This window comes from Liolophura sinensis, chromosome 1 (genome assembly GCF_032854445.1).
Source record: "Liolophura sinensis isolate JHLJ2023 chromosome 1, CUHK_Ljap_v2, whole genome shotgun sequence".
NCBI lineage: Eukaryota > Metazoa > Mollusca > Polyplacophora > Chitonida > Chitonidae > Liolophura > Liolophura sinensis.
The window spans coordinates 34,476,623-34,490,518 of record NC_088295.1 but is presented as its reverse complement, the minus strand read 5'-3'; the positions used below and the strand labels follow the sequence as shown (position 1 = coordinate 34,490,518).

Here is a 13,896-nt window from a genome sequence, read left to right as displayed (position 1 = left end):
GTCATAACTATCAGATAAAAAGACCATTGCGAATCACCCAGTGAATGCACACGTACAAAGTGTTTGCGTCAAGGTCAAATCTTTTCACGGATAAGACCAGGTCGTGACGGATAACTTTCGCAATAGCGCCCTGGATAATGCCTCAACCTGATTCTGCTAGACCAGCAGCCAATATACATATGCTGTTAAACAAATAAAAAGTGGCATCACGAGTTGGATGAATGTAAACTTTTGCCCCATGTGATTTGAAGATGAATCATTGATACCATAGAACTAAAATTCCATGCAGAGGAAGGAATATTTTATTGCTATAACCGAAGACAATTCATGGGCGCGTGACGGTACCAGCTAGAGTGACCCAGAAGAGATCTACTGTTAGCCCCAGGTAGCCACTGGATACATCGTACGACGAGAACTCGTGAGATTTAGTCATATTTGCTCAATGTCAGCTGGTTGGCTGGGAATGTAAACAAAGTAGACTATAAAATAGAACAGTTCACCACCCTCGTCACTGACTAGTTGTACACCAGGCTGAAAACATGAAGACGTTTCTGGTAGCTTGTTTCCTCGTCCAATTGCATGGGCGAAATCAATCTCCAAGCCCTGCTGTGTTCCTCACCAATGGGAAGCTGTCCTTGGCGGGGACCAGGTAACGTCAGATCATGGACAACCCATGAGAACATCTAGGGTGAGTACACGCAAAGTACGATATGTTTTTGATAAATGAAACGCCACCTTCAAAAAAAAAAAAAGATAATGAACGGTTCAGCCATTATTCTGATTTTTAAGAAACTATTTATTGAATTATTTGGTGTCAAGGCCGAGTTTTTCCTCATGTTTGTTGGTACAGTGATGTACATACTTGGATTTAGTCCTTTTGGGATGCAGTCATGACCATATTAGTCCTACATGCTGCAACATGGCACACATGGATGGAAACACTAAAGGGACTATTCAGGCTTATATTGGTTGATTACATGTAGTTGAATCGTTACTCAAAGACATCCCATCATTGCCTTAACAGGTAACGAACTTTCTGTCAAGTGACTACACCAACAAGAAGATGGCCATCGTATCCCTGACTGATGAAGGTGGAGAACATAGATGGGGAAAGACAATCTATGACTTTGCCAATGTAAGAACGCTGCAGGAAGAAGAGCCTTCCAAGAATGAATGTATAATTGAGCTTTAAGGCCACATCACAGCAATATTTTCAGACTTCCGTAATATTACTGTTTACAGCATTTTCCCTGTGTGTTGTTTCTTAGCGACCTCGAGATCTTGTTTCAAATACATTTTTTGATTGAGAACATATGTTCAACGGAACAAGTCTATGACATATTTCTATATTTTTTGTTTCTTGTTTCTTTACAACCCACAGAAGAAGCAGTACGTCATAAGTGAGGACAAGTGCACCGTCTACCCCGTGACATTTAAAATGACCTCCCCGTGCATTCCTGGTGAGCGGTAGATCACTATCCACTGGGGTATTTTTGTCTTGCTTTTGAATGAAATATCGGCCTTGTCTTGTTCTTAAAATATGATTTTCACCTAAATAATTCTCCTCCATAACTAATATTTCATTAGCTACATATATATCTACGTTGACATAACATCGGTCAATCCTTTTTCTTTCCTTTCAAATAATGACACTTTTATGTTACTGCCGATCCTACTCCCTCAATAAATTTGCTTAATTCGTTTTCGTTTTTCAATGAACAATGAACTGCATGAGCGTCCCACACCAGACTAGATGTGCGTTTCGTTTACTCGGCTCCGAAAGGGATGTGTGAGCCAGCATTCACGTATGCTGTCTGAGTCCGAGTGCGAGTATAAAACCACTAGACATTGCCACGATCTCCACAAACCTTTCCATATAAAACTGCAGACATTATAGTGGTTTTGATTGAATGTGATAAAGTGAAATGCACATGACTGGTAAATCTATGGGCAAAGAGCAATTTATTACTGACTGTTTATTGTATACGGGATGCTAATGCCTTGTGTGTAACGAAACAAAATGTCATTCAAATAAAATCATTCAGTCTAAAGAACGGTGTTTCATAACGAGAAAACACTAACCTTACACTAACACGTATTTTTCTTTTCTACATTGCCGCAATCAGCCAGTGCCACCTATCTGGGAAGCTCGTACCTTGGCGGGAGCAGCAGAATTTCATTCGACTCCTGGAGCTACATGCTGCCCGAGTACATGAGTAACATTACGATCTCGGTCAGCCAGGACGACTGTACCCCACTGGTGGAGGAGGTCAAGTCTCAAAAAGGCAACTGTAAGTGTTGCCGTCTGAGCAAACTCGGCAGTTAACATATAGGATTGGGAAGGTGTCATTTTTTAATTTATGGAGATATTTATGGAATTTAATTTATGGAATGTATGCTACATTCATAAAACTGTAATCTTTTAATTTTAACTAAATAGCGTTATATCAATTTAACAGATTGCTTTTGTCCCCAACTCCCGACCTTTGAAAAAGCCATAATGGGAGGATCAGTTGATTGTGGTGCCCATGGCAACATGCATATGTAGACCTTTACTATGTATTCCTATGGTAATATTCATTATTAATATTAACAAAACCATACCATCTTGGATCCATTCTATTCAGACATATAGTTATATGTCATTAAATTTTTACTGATGAGGTTTCATATGTGGTCAGCTTTCATCTCTGATTTGGTCCCCAGTTCAGTCAATCATGATTGGTGCCTTCGCTTCCTTCACCCTCGGGATAAAGGATCCGAATGTGTTCGTCCCACCCCCAAGCTGCAAGGAAGACAATTTTAAGGTACTAACTAAATTTTCAGGGTCCACCTAAATATACACATTCATGTTTTAAATATTTATATTAAAAAAATATAAATATATTGTACATAAAATGTATACTGAAATGGTTGTATTGAAGGTGAACAGGTCATGTGACACATTTGACAAGTTTGACTTTTGTATACATGTACACACAAAATTTTGCGTTTGATTTGTTAGAAACTTTGAATATTGGTGTATAGAAATAATGAATGTCATATTAAACACCATGTGAGTAGTATAGGCCTTATAGTGATTATATTTACTTCTTCCTACAGCTTGCCGGGGTATCCGTCGGCCACTCTGCCCATTCCTTTCAGTAGACTATATGGTAGACCAATATCCCACAAAACCATGTAAGGAACGAGATGCACAACGGAACACTAGCGACTTTCCGATAGTTCACAAAAGTTGATAATCGGAACTGTATTCAGGTGATATGTAATCTTATTTTATCAGATCTGCCCAATTTTGTTTTTGATATGATGAAGTCCTTGTATTTTGCACTAATAAATGATCAGTATTGTCCGATTCTGTTTTAACCATGCTTTACACTACCATCAAGGCTGCCTGTTTTTATTAGAATTGTCCGAATGTAGTTTGATCTGTTTAATTCAGCGTGGAATATTTTGAAATTAAAAGAAATAAAAATACATAATATTTTTTTCGTGTGTTGTGTTATTGTTTACTGCATGCATGTGCTTGATCGTGAGACATGTGAAACCATACATTTAATTCTTGCATCATATATGGTGAGCCACAACTATAGCAACTCACCGCAGGCCACCTATAGTATTTGCAGAAATTTTCAAATTTCTTCAATGCGTCTATTGTGTCACTGAGCTATCCATCTGCCATTGCAAATAATACTCCGATGTTTGCAGCCAGGCGGATCCATCACAGGGGAGCCATTGTCTGCGAATATGCTTGTATGGGTGCTCCGAAAGTAAATTCTTCGTATAGAGTAGATCGGGGCTCAGTCCCGAATTGAATCATACCTAAGGATGGGGCTCAGCAGAAATAGGCTAAGTATACTGGTCGCCCTGGTGTCAGTATAATGTGATTGGAAAGGGAAGGCGTGTCTGGTGTATGACGTTTCAGTGAGGCAGCGCTATAAATATGTCGGCAATGGGTTTGGCCTGCTACAAGGACATGACTCCGTCGTCATATGACCGAAATATTGTTAAAAGTGGCGTTAAAACCCAATCAGACAAACCGAAGTAAATTCGTGGTAACGGCGCAATGTATTCAAATTTGAATGATCTTTATCCTTTATTCCTTTTTTATTTACATATCTATTTGATTGGGATTTAACGCCGTACGCCGTAATATTTCATTGTATGACGGCGGATACCACTCGCCTTTGGCAAGTAACTGACAAACTTTTCCACTTGATATAGAGATTTATCTGCTGAGCGAGCTGAAATATCTATCATATTGGTGGAACGCAGGGCGCGGGGCGAGATGTCCTCACCTGGCTTCCATAGTAGCCTGTACGGATATATCACGTACAAAGTGACATGCGGGTCATTCGAGGTAAAACAGGTCGTGTATCTAACAGAAACGCTTATCATTACATTTTAGGTCAAAGAATACTCTATCTTTATAAATATTGGTTAAAAGTGGGTCGTATCTATTTTTAATTTTTTTTTTTTTTACGTGACGTTATGGGTAAAATCTGCAAGTCAGCAACGTGCGTGGCCACAGGACACGTGCATGTTAGAGAGGCATTAGGGATATTAGAGAGGATCGCACGCACGGATTGTAAAACGATGTGGCTCTGTTTGGCAACTTTAGCCCTTCTGGGCCACGTGTGCTTAGTCAAAGCGATGCCGAAGCCATGTTGTATGATGAATCAGTGGGAGGCCATAATGGGAAACACTGACAGCTATATCTCGGCACAGTCTTCACACATCCGTGTGGTGGGTATATTTATTCATTCAAGCTACATCATTGTAGTGCATGTAGAAAATGCTCGTCAGGTATCTTTGAAGAGCGATGGTTTTCTTCTGACTCATCTACATATTCGGTTTCCTCAACACATCGTCACAGTTAGTCGAGTATATAAAGTTAAACCATGGTCAAATAAATAAATAAATAAACTATGATCGTGATTAGTTTTGAAGCTGGCTCCATTTTAGTGATCCAACCTAGCCGTCAATCAACTTGTAAGTCAGTCATGTTTGTTCTCTCAATAAAAATGTAGGCATTTCCCGCCTGAAGTAATACGGGAAGCTTTATGTAGTCTATTGTTCATTGCTGCCATTGGGATGAGGGTTTTGTGAGCAAAGAGAACAATGGTGAGTCTGACTTGGACTCGAGTCACCATTGCGCGGGAAAAGATACCCCATTGAAAATGTATAAGTTGGGAGTTCAAAACCTTGAACGATGGCTGCGTTTCGGTACGATAGCTTTATCTCATTGGAAACAAAAGAAAGAGTATACATGACGCTATAAATATGCTGACTGGTTTATTATACGTTACACAGGGAACAAAGCGCATATCAGTGGACCACGTGAGCAAGAAAATGGCTGTCTCGACTCATTATGACGGGGAATCGACCGACTCCAAGTTTATCATAGACTTTTGGAATGTAAGTTACACATTCTTTAGTATCTTTCGATTCGAACAGCTAATTTCGCTGCCTTTAAACACAGTTCTTTTGGAAACACATGTTAGAAACTATTGGTATGTCCCGTCCATGATTCCATGAGGTGGACCTGTCTTCTTGTTTGTTTTGTGTGAGGAGGAAATATGGCATAGAATATATTAGAAGACACTGTTAAAATATAACCTCGCCAGGTAGTGCACATTGGAGGTATATAGGTAAGATATATAGATTACTATAGTTTTGGAGATTGTATAACTACGGGATTAATCTATGCAATTTTTGGATAAAGAGACAACAGCTGACCAACTAATAGCGAAAACCGAATGTGTGTGTATAGATGCCTGCAAGAGATTCCTGCCTAATCATAAAGATGCATAATTAATGGACGGCTGAACGGATGACTTTACATGTCTGGTGCACAAATGATGTCCTAACGAAAATAAACAATCTTATAAATGTTTTGCCTATTTTTGTTTTCTCTGTGTTTTTTTTTTCTTTTTTTTTTGCAGAAGAGAGAGTACAACATAGACGGGTTAAATTGCACCGAATCTTCAGTGTTTCTGGAAATGGTACCAAGGTGTGTTCCTGGTGAGCTGTTACAATTGTACCATTTAAGCATGTTTACTTTATTTATCTGCTTCATTGATGTGTGAGAAGTTTCCGTGGCATAAGTGGTGTAGTCTTGAATACGGCGTGAAACACCAATCAAATAAATAAATAAAAAAAATAAATTAACAACTGAACGTCGTTAAAGCATGTCATAGTAATTAGAGTATATGGAAGCATAAGGCAAGCTTTGCCTGTGATTTACACCTATATATAGAGAGCTGTTGAGTGTTCCCAAATAATATATGGCAGCCTTTTCTCATTATAATACTATGGCTTAGTTGGTAGAGCGTTCTTTAAAAAAGGAAGTTGTAGCGTCCTCACTTGACGTTCAGCATTAAGGGAAAGTGTAACGACTGGTTGATAACTGATCACTATAATGGCTTGGGTGGGGCGGCTTACTTGCCTTCGGTAAGGCTCAGTGAAGCAGCACTAGATAAAGGAGCGGTGGAAATCCGTCCTGCAACAAGGATGCACATTACATGCATTCTAAGGACTCTTTCGTCGTCATATGACTGAAAAATTGTTAAGTACGACATTAAACCCAACCACGCACTCATTGTTATACTTCACATTAAGTCAACTACATTTGACAAAGCAGGAATAAATATATAAATGTTACACAAATAGCTAGTGTTGTGTTTCAAGACATTAACCAATGTCACTTGCGCTGTGAAAATACGATTATGATGTATATGTAATTGGTTTACAACAGATAATGCTCAGTATCTGGGATCTTCTTACATGGGCGGAGGGAACAACCAAATAGCTTTCGATTCTTGGAACTTCTTTATGGCTGGCTGGAATACAAACATCACGATAGCCCTTAGCCAGGGCGACTGTACGCCATTAGCTGAGGCGGTGATCACGCTGACTAAAGACGGTATGTTGGCATGCAGATAGATGTACACATATAACTCGCATCAAAGTCCAATTCTAAAATTTCCTTTCAGTATTTTAGGTTTTGGCTTAATTATCTGTTGCTTACGAACTCATGACCTTATGAAATAATCATTGAATGGTATAAGAAATCTGGAAATAATTCAGGATTTGACACACTTCAGGAACCAACTACTCATTGGATCATTAGTGAAACTGTCCCCATGGCGTCAGTCACAGAGTTTGTCAAAACAAATTATACCCACTCAGTTTTTCACCATACAGATATTTGTTTATTTTGTAGCTAAATCATCCATGATGGCTGTGTTTACGAGCTTCACTCCTGGCATTAAAGACCCCAGTGTGTTTGTCCCCCCTCCAGGCTGTCAGTCTAATCACAAACAGGTAAAATCAAAAGTTAGTTATGGCCTAATCCCTAAATCACGAAATTTCAATGTGTGTAGAGTTTGACTAATTATCTTGTGTGCGATACAGTATTTCGTCACCATATCACTGTGCAGCCTGTATAAGAAAGATGAATGTATTGAATAAAACTACTCTCGTAGATACAGTGTTTGATGTACCGCTGAGATTACCTGTTGTTCCTTTGAAGTCATATTCTAATTAAGGCGATTTTATATATCTGTTCATGCCCAGCCATAAGTTGGACAAAACGGTACAAAATATGTTTGCCTCCATCAATTGCTCCTGTTTTTCTCTTCACAGAAATCATTGAGAAATGTTTCTGTCAATATTCAAGAGAACAACATGGCATGAGGATGTGGTCAAAGAAAGACTTTCCACAAGACGCGATGCATCTCGCAGGATGTACCCTAACCTTGAAACAGCACAACAAAAGATACCTCCGAAAGTACCTGATTCACTCAGAAAATTACGTCCATAATTAAAAGCTCTTACTGTTAGATTAAACAATATGCTAATAAATGAAAGAAACCCTCCTGTAACATGCACAGAAGTCATTTTACTTTACAGCTGAATTTAATACAAGTTATACATTACCGTGGAACGAAACTTACACTCAGGTATACATCTGTTTATGAATTTCAAGAATTCAGAGTTAACAACTTGGTGCTTCCTAGTTCGACACTGAGCTTATGACCAAACAATCTGAATACAGGTGGGTCCGGAATTTTGTTATTTCATGGGTGAGGTGTTATGTCTGGTGTCGTCGTCATGGTGTCATTGTGAAGCAGCACTGCAAATATTTTGGCACTGGGACCCGCCTTGTTACGAGGAGACACAGTCGCCACGTGACCAAAGTAGTGTTAAAGGTAATGAGTCTCGGTCCATATTTATAAAACGTCTTAAGGCCTAAACAGTCATAATAATTTTTTTGCTCTAGAAAGTTTACACTTGGTACACTGTTGCTTTGCTACAGAACAATGTACTAACCTCAATTGGAGTTCTCTCATGTTTACAGTTTGGCTATTTAAACACTTTCATTTAATGACTTAAATGATAATTTGCTTAATAAAGACGAGCCCAGGTCAAAAGCAATTTAACTAGCCATCACAGTATTTGTACACAAATCGCTACCCATATAATGGACGCTCCAGGGTCAATAATCACAGAAAGTTTCCACAACAGTGTTCAAACAAGCTATGCAGTTTATATGTTATTCATATATCTTTCCAAGTTCCTGGAGATTGGGTGAGGGCATTGAAATCAGAGTACACATATCTCAAGCTTGACCTCTTGTTTCCGCCTCCTGGTACGAGGAATACCCGATTGGAGAACACACTGTATGTGTGAAAAAGGCCTCCGGTTCCCGAGGTGGTTAGCACGCCAGCAGCTTCTCACCAATGTGGTCGCTGTGAGTTCGTCCAGCTTATGTTTACTTCCTCTTCGGCTGTACGTGGGAAGATCTGCAGCAACCTGCTGATTGTCGTGGGCTCCCCCCCACTCACCCGTGCTCCGTCTGGTTTCCTCCCAACATAACATAATACTGGCCGCCGTCGTATAAGTGAAATATTCTTGAGCACCGAAAATCGTAAAACACCAATGAAATAAATAACTGTATATGTAAAAGATGATAAGGATAGTTTTTATTGGTTTCCTTTTTTTTAAGTAGGCTTAAATAAATAATGTGGCTAATTTAAGCCATGTATATTTCTTCTAATGTTGATTCGAAAAAAAAGTAAGCGTGATAGGTCGAAAAAAAGGTAGTAGAGTGTGACATGACCATGGCAATACAACGACCGTGGATGGGTTGCTCTGATATGACCATGTTTTCGTAGTCTTATACACTACCATAAGGGATCCCATTAAATGTTACTCCTCTTGGGTCTCTTGTCGTGGTGATACGTAATTACAGCCACTAGACTTTTTTCCTCACATTTCAAAGTTTATTTAGCAAAGGTTACAAAATATGAGACAAATTATAATAACGACAAAAATATTGATTGTCTTTGTCTACTAAGACGTCACAAAAAAACATATAAATGTTATTTTAGGTGCTAAATTTAAAATGGTCTTTTATTGCCCATGCTCTTAGGTTGAGATGGGTGACGTACAAGATGTGACTAGGGAGTGAAATTTCCGTCCAAGTCCGCTGATAGTCTGCTTTACTCTAGTCAGACTTTTCGGTTTGGACACTCTGTGTCCACTCATATCATCATTCCTCTGAGACCCGTTGCCAGGAAGGAACAGTCCTCTCCGGACAGTGTCCAGACTGGTCAGTGCTTTTGGTTAGGTCAGACATTATCAGGTAAAGTCTTCATCCGATTGATGTTTTAGGTCTGGGCGAGGCATGTCTTTTTTCTTGGTCCTTTATCGGTTTGACCTGAATTACTTTGACATTGGGATTCCTTGACCTTGGCTTTCCCCTTCGTCTGGTGATTTCGTCCTTAGTTTCTGGTTTGATTTGATCCTTTTCAGTTTTATAAATGACTGTTTCAACAACGATGTTTCGTTCACACGAAGTAGTTTTCTTCACTCTCATAGGTGCTGTTTCCGGATTTCTGTCTTCCTCCATTCTGCCAGTTTCTTTGGCATTGGAAACCATCTTGGATGGAAGTTGGAGCCGAATTTCAGGAAAATATGGCAGGCGTTTTGTTTGATTGTTTGGCAAACCGCGAATGACAATGTAGGGCCTCGTAACTGGGTATTCCCCCATGTGAAAAAACCTGCTTCTTTCATCATTGCCACAAAAGCCTATACAATAAGAAAAGAAATCCATACTATCATGTACAACGTATCCAATGTTTCACATATTCACAAAATCTTACCTTGCATTTAGTGTTTTTGTAAGTGTATATTAATACTCATGTCAAGTTATAAAGGGGAACTGTGAAATACATGAAATTCGATACACCGAAAATCTGAAAACGTTTAATTGAGCAATATTTTTGAAAGAACGCTCGGCTGTACATCGTTTATAACTTATAACTAAACCACGCTTACCGTTTTTGGCTTGGTATCTGGTTTGCCTAGGTTTGGTTTGGCATCTGGCTGTCCGGGTACAACTCTTGGCGGCGGGATATTCCTCTTCTTGGTGTTCCTCAGTTTGATATCCAGACATGCCTGCCATGGACTGGCGCAGTGGGGCTCATCTACCCGTTCTGTATTGGAGCTGTGAGAGACACTGGTCGTTCGTACACCTGTACTCAGGTACCTGGACACGGAATAGCTCCCCTGCAGACTGGGTCAGTCTTCTCAGATGGTCGACCCTAGTGTTGTAGACTTGATAAGGGGCATGTCTCTCCTCTTCGAGCCCCAGGTGAGAGTCTATATCTCCCCAGAGATCAATAGGGGCTGTGACCACGTGGTACAGCCGGCCAGCCTACATTCGAAGGTCAGGAGAATATTGCAGGCAGTACCTACATAAAGCGACATGCAATGTAAAGATGGATAAAGTATACTGTCTGGTTTAACAAATGACAACAACGTCTAATGAACAGTTTGGTACACGTACACTAAGTACTATCCATCAGTACCATATGTAAGCTGCTAGGTTAGATGTGTCTGAAGGAATAAGCAGTATATATACTGATACTGTGCCTATCAGTAAAAAAAAATGAAGAATACATAATAAATCTTCATCCTCCTCTGTGGCCAATATTTTGACAAAACTCTGACAGAATTATCGGATGTAGATGAATAATTTGAACAGTTTTATGAAGCTTGTCTTTTTAGTGACACAAATAAATCATGTTAGCGTCATTTTCATAATAATTGTATGTGTAAATTCCATGGGAAAAAGTGCTTTAGAAGACGAAAAGGAGATTTACAGTAGGTCTGTAGCCTCTCAGTGTCACAGTAAGGTTGTTCCAGCAGAGGCAACGTGCATGACCTATACCACTCTAACACAGAGAATAGCTCCTCAACAGGCTACAATGGTTAAGATGTATGGCATATACCAGTCTAACACAGATAATAGCTCCTCAACAGGCTACAATAGTTAAGATGTATGGCATATACCAGTCTAACACAGAGAATAGTTCCTCAACAGGCTGCAATGGTTAAGATGTAGTCTACCCATAAGGACAACCTACAAAGGATGGTAGACTATCAACCATTACAACTGACAATACATAGCACCTAACTGATACAACAACTGCAAGTTTGTTTACATATATAACGCACAGAGAATGATAGGTGCGCTACGCATTATACAGGGTGTCCCAGAAGTCTTGCACCATCCTAATTTTCATTTTTTTTTCTGGGTTTCAGATTTAATACTGATTTTAATTTTTTTTCTCTCTTTCTGAGTTAATTATGGCTAATGAACTAACAGTATAAGAAAGAGTTGAATTGGTTTTTATGTTTGGAAGAGATGGGGCAACACACCACTCTGTAGCTCAAGCATTCAACCTCAACCTGGATGGTGCGCGACTTCTGGGAAACCCTGTATAACAGAGAATAGCTCCAATTGGTACTACTCTCTACAGATATAACGTTCACCGAATGATAAACTATTTACTATATATATCCATCCTGACAGAAGATATCCTCTCAGTACAAGTTTTAATCATTGCCCACATGCAGAGGTGTAATGTTTAAGGTGCAAGCACAAATTAATTCTGTTGTATTGTATCCATTTTAACAGAGAATAGCTCCCCAATACAACGACTAAGCTATGTAAGTAGAGATGAGGAAGTGAAAAAAGTGAGTATGCCTAAATATGTAATTAGCTCAAGGAACGAGCAATGTAAGTTATGTTATATACAGTCTTCGTGCACTGATGTTCTTTAACATGAAGAAATGCCCGGCAATATCTCCCTTAATAATAGATAGCACAAACAGCACACACACAAATATTTTTTTTTCTACACACGGTTATATGGTATTTAAAACATACCTATATCCGTCTCCCATGTGTCGGCAGTATATTCTTCAATATCCATGACTGGCGGCTGCACAAGACAATGATACAAAAGCGATAAGTACATGTACATTGTATGTATCGGTATTTAAAAAAGCAAACCATGTAGGCCTACATATAGTGCGCTGAGAAGTGAGTGCTAAAGCCCAAACAGAATCTAAACAATTGCGATGCGCGTGTGTGAAATACACATCATTGGTCTCTCATTACACTTTAAATAGGTAGATTGTGCTGAAGATGTAACGTACCGTGATTTCTGTGAGTTTAATGGGCAACTCGTAAAACTCTTATGTATCAAGACATTCCAAAGCTGTGAACTCATTTATCCTTTCCTTTATAACGTCATATTTGTCGATGTACGTGTGCTCGTAAAACATATATGAAGTACACTGCAACGGCACAAAAGAAAACGATCTGTTCTACAGTCAATAGGACTATCTGTGTAGCTTGTCCTCGAATCTCCCATTACAGCTGTAGTGTTGCCCTTCCTGTCGTTTTTAACGTGATAATCACGCATACGTCAGTAATATGTGTTGATGTAAGATTTACCGGTTATTGTATAAACTATCATATTCTTTTGTGTTATTTCTTTCGCTTCAACAACATGATACAACATATTTCACAATTAGTTTTTACATTTCTTCTTACTTTTGTGCCACAATTGTCTATGAAAAGACATGGAGTGCGTTGCAGGTTGGGTAGAAATGTAACGAAGTCCATGCGCAATGCCTTTAACTATTGCTTACCAAACTGTACCACCGACGTAGGCATACATGTATGTAGGTCTACTGTATCAAATGATATGCAGACGTTCATATTTAATCAACATTGCGGAATGCATATGTTGCCAATAGCAAGAACACATTTGGTATTGCATTATCATATTTGACATGAAGCTTTACCTGTAGACAGTGTTGACGTTGACTTTGTCATGTTCAGCATAACAGTTATGTGGATTAGACCTACGCCATAAGTGAACAGCGTCATAAGCATGACGTCACCGTCTGACGTAAAACTGCGGTACGTGTTTCTCTTGACGTCAAACCGACCACGGTTCTTTATGATGCATTTTTATTAACAACAACAGAGTCTTTTCAACAATCTACAGATCAACAAATAAAACCATTAGCCAATCAACGATTGCAATCTATGACCCAGTGAAACGAAGTATATGTACGTATCATTATTTACAAGGCAGCTATGAGCACTCTACAACTGAGCCAATGATTAAACAAATAAAGGACCTGGCATGGTAAGGTGGAGAATCGGCCCCAGAGACGTAGGATAAGAAAGTACAGATTTCGAAATTTTAGCACAATTCTGTAAATTTCCGAAACAGAAGCACAAACTTTGGTCGAAGCACTCATGAAAGTTATATGACCATAAGAGAGATGGTTGCTTAGTAATAACCCTCCAAAAATGCACCCTCGATCAAAAACGCCAATTTTTCAATCAAACGAGGCACTGTGTTTTTTGTTTACAATATGAAGATCAACGTTAAGCAGAAAAATATCGTTAATGAAACTGTCCCTTGTCTGTTTGTAAGTGCTTTTAAAGTTTCGTTTTGGTTAATGTTTATGTAAAAACGTTCATTTGTAAAAAATACACTTTTTAATGTGATGAGTTTTGTT

The 13,896-nt window shown here is 39.1% G+C and overlaps 2 protein-coding genes across 2 annotated transcripts; both read left to right on the top strand.

Moving 5' to 3' along the window:
• The first annotated feature begins 496 nt into the window (after positions 1 to 496).
• LOC135461761 (uncharacterized) lies at positions 497 to 3,488 on the top strand. The gene is made up of 6 exons (XM_064738985.1): positions 497 to 688; positions 1,025 to 1,135; positions 1,382 to 1,460; positions 2,127 to 2,291; positions 2,707 to 2,807; positions 3,103 to 3,488. Exons 1-6 carry the CDS (start codon positions 674 to 676, stop codon positions 3,145 to 3,147), a joined length of 516 nt encoding a protein of 171 aa, XP_064595055.1. The 5' UTR covers positions 497 to 673; the 3' UTR covers positions 3,148 to 3,488.
• Positions 3,489 to 5,352: 1,864 nt separating this feature from the next.
• Positions 5,353 to 7,698, top strand: LOC135481233 (ependymin-related protein 1-like). The gene is made up of 5 exons (XM_064761103.1): positions 5,353 to 5,418; positions 5,946 to 6,024; positions 6,758 to 6,925; positions 7,226 to 7,326; positions 7,648 to 7,698. Exons 1-5 carry the CDS (start codon positions 5,353 to 5,355, stop codon positions 7,696 to 7,698), a joined length of 465 nt encoding a protein of 154 aa, XP_064617173.1.
• Positions 7,699 to 13,896: the final 6,198 nt, after the last annotated feature.

Bases quoted from the DNA above. Each gene is read 5' to 3' on its own strand.
- LOC135461761 (XM_064738985.1), top strand. The intron at 1,136-1,381 runs GTAAGAACGCTG...TACAACCCACAG, and splicing joins CAATCTATGACTTTGCCAAT to AAGAAGCAGTACGTCATAAG. The intron at 2,292-2,706 runs GTAAGTGTTGCC...TTTGGTCCCCAG, and splicing joins CAAGTCTCAAAAAGGCAACT to TTCAGTCAATCATGATTGGT.
- LOC135481233 (XM_064761103.1), top strand. From the start codon at position 5,353: ATGGCTGTCTCGACTCATTATGACGGGGAATCGACCGACTCCAAGTTT. The intron at 5,419-5,945 runs GTAAGTTACACA...TTTTTTTTGCAG, and splicing joins TTATCATAGACTTTTGGAAT to AAGAGAGAGTACAACATAGA. The intron at 7,327-7,647 runs GTAAAATCAAAA...TTCTCTTCACAG, and splicing joins GTCAGTCTAATCACAAACAG to AAATCATTGAGAAATGTTTC.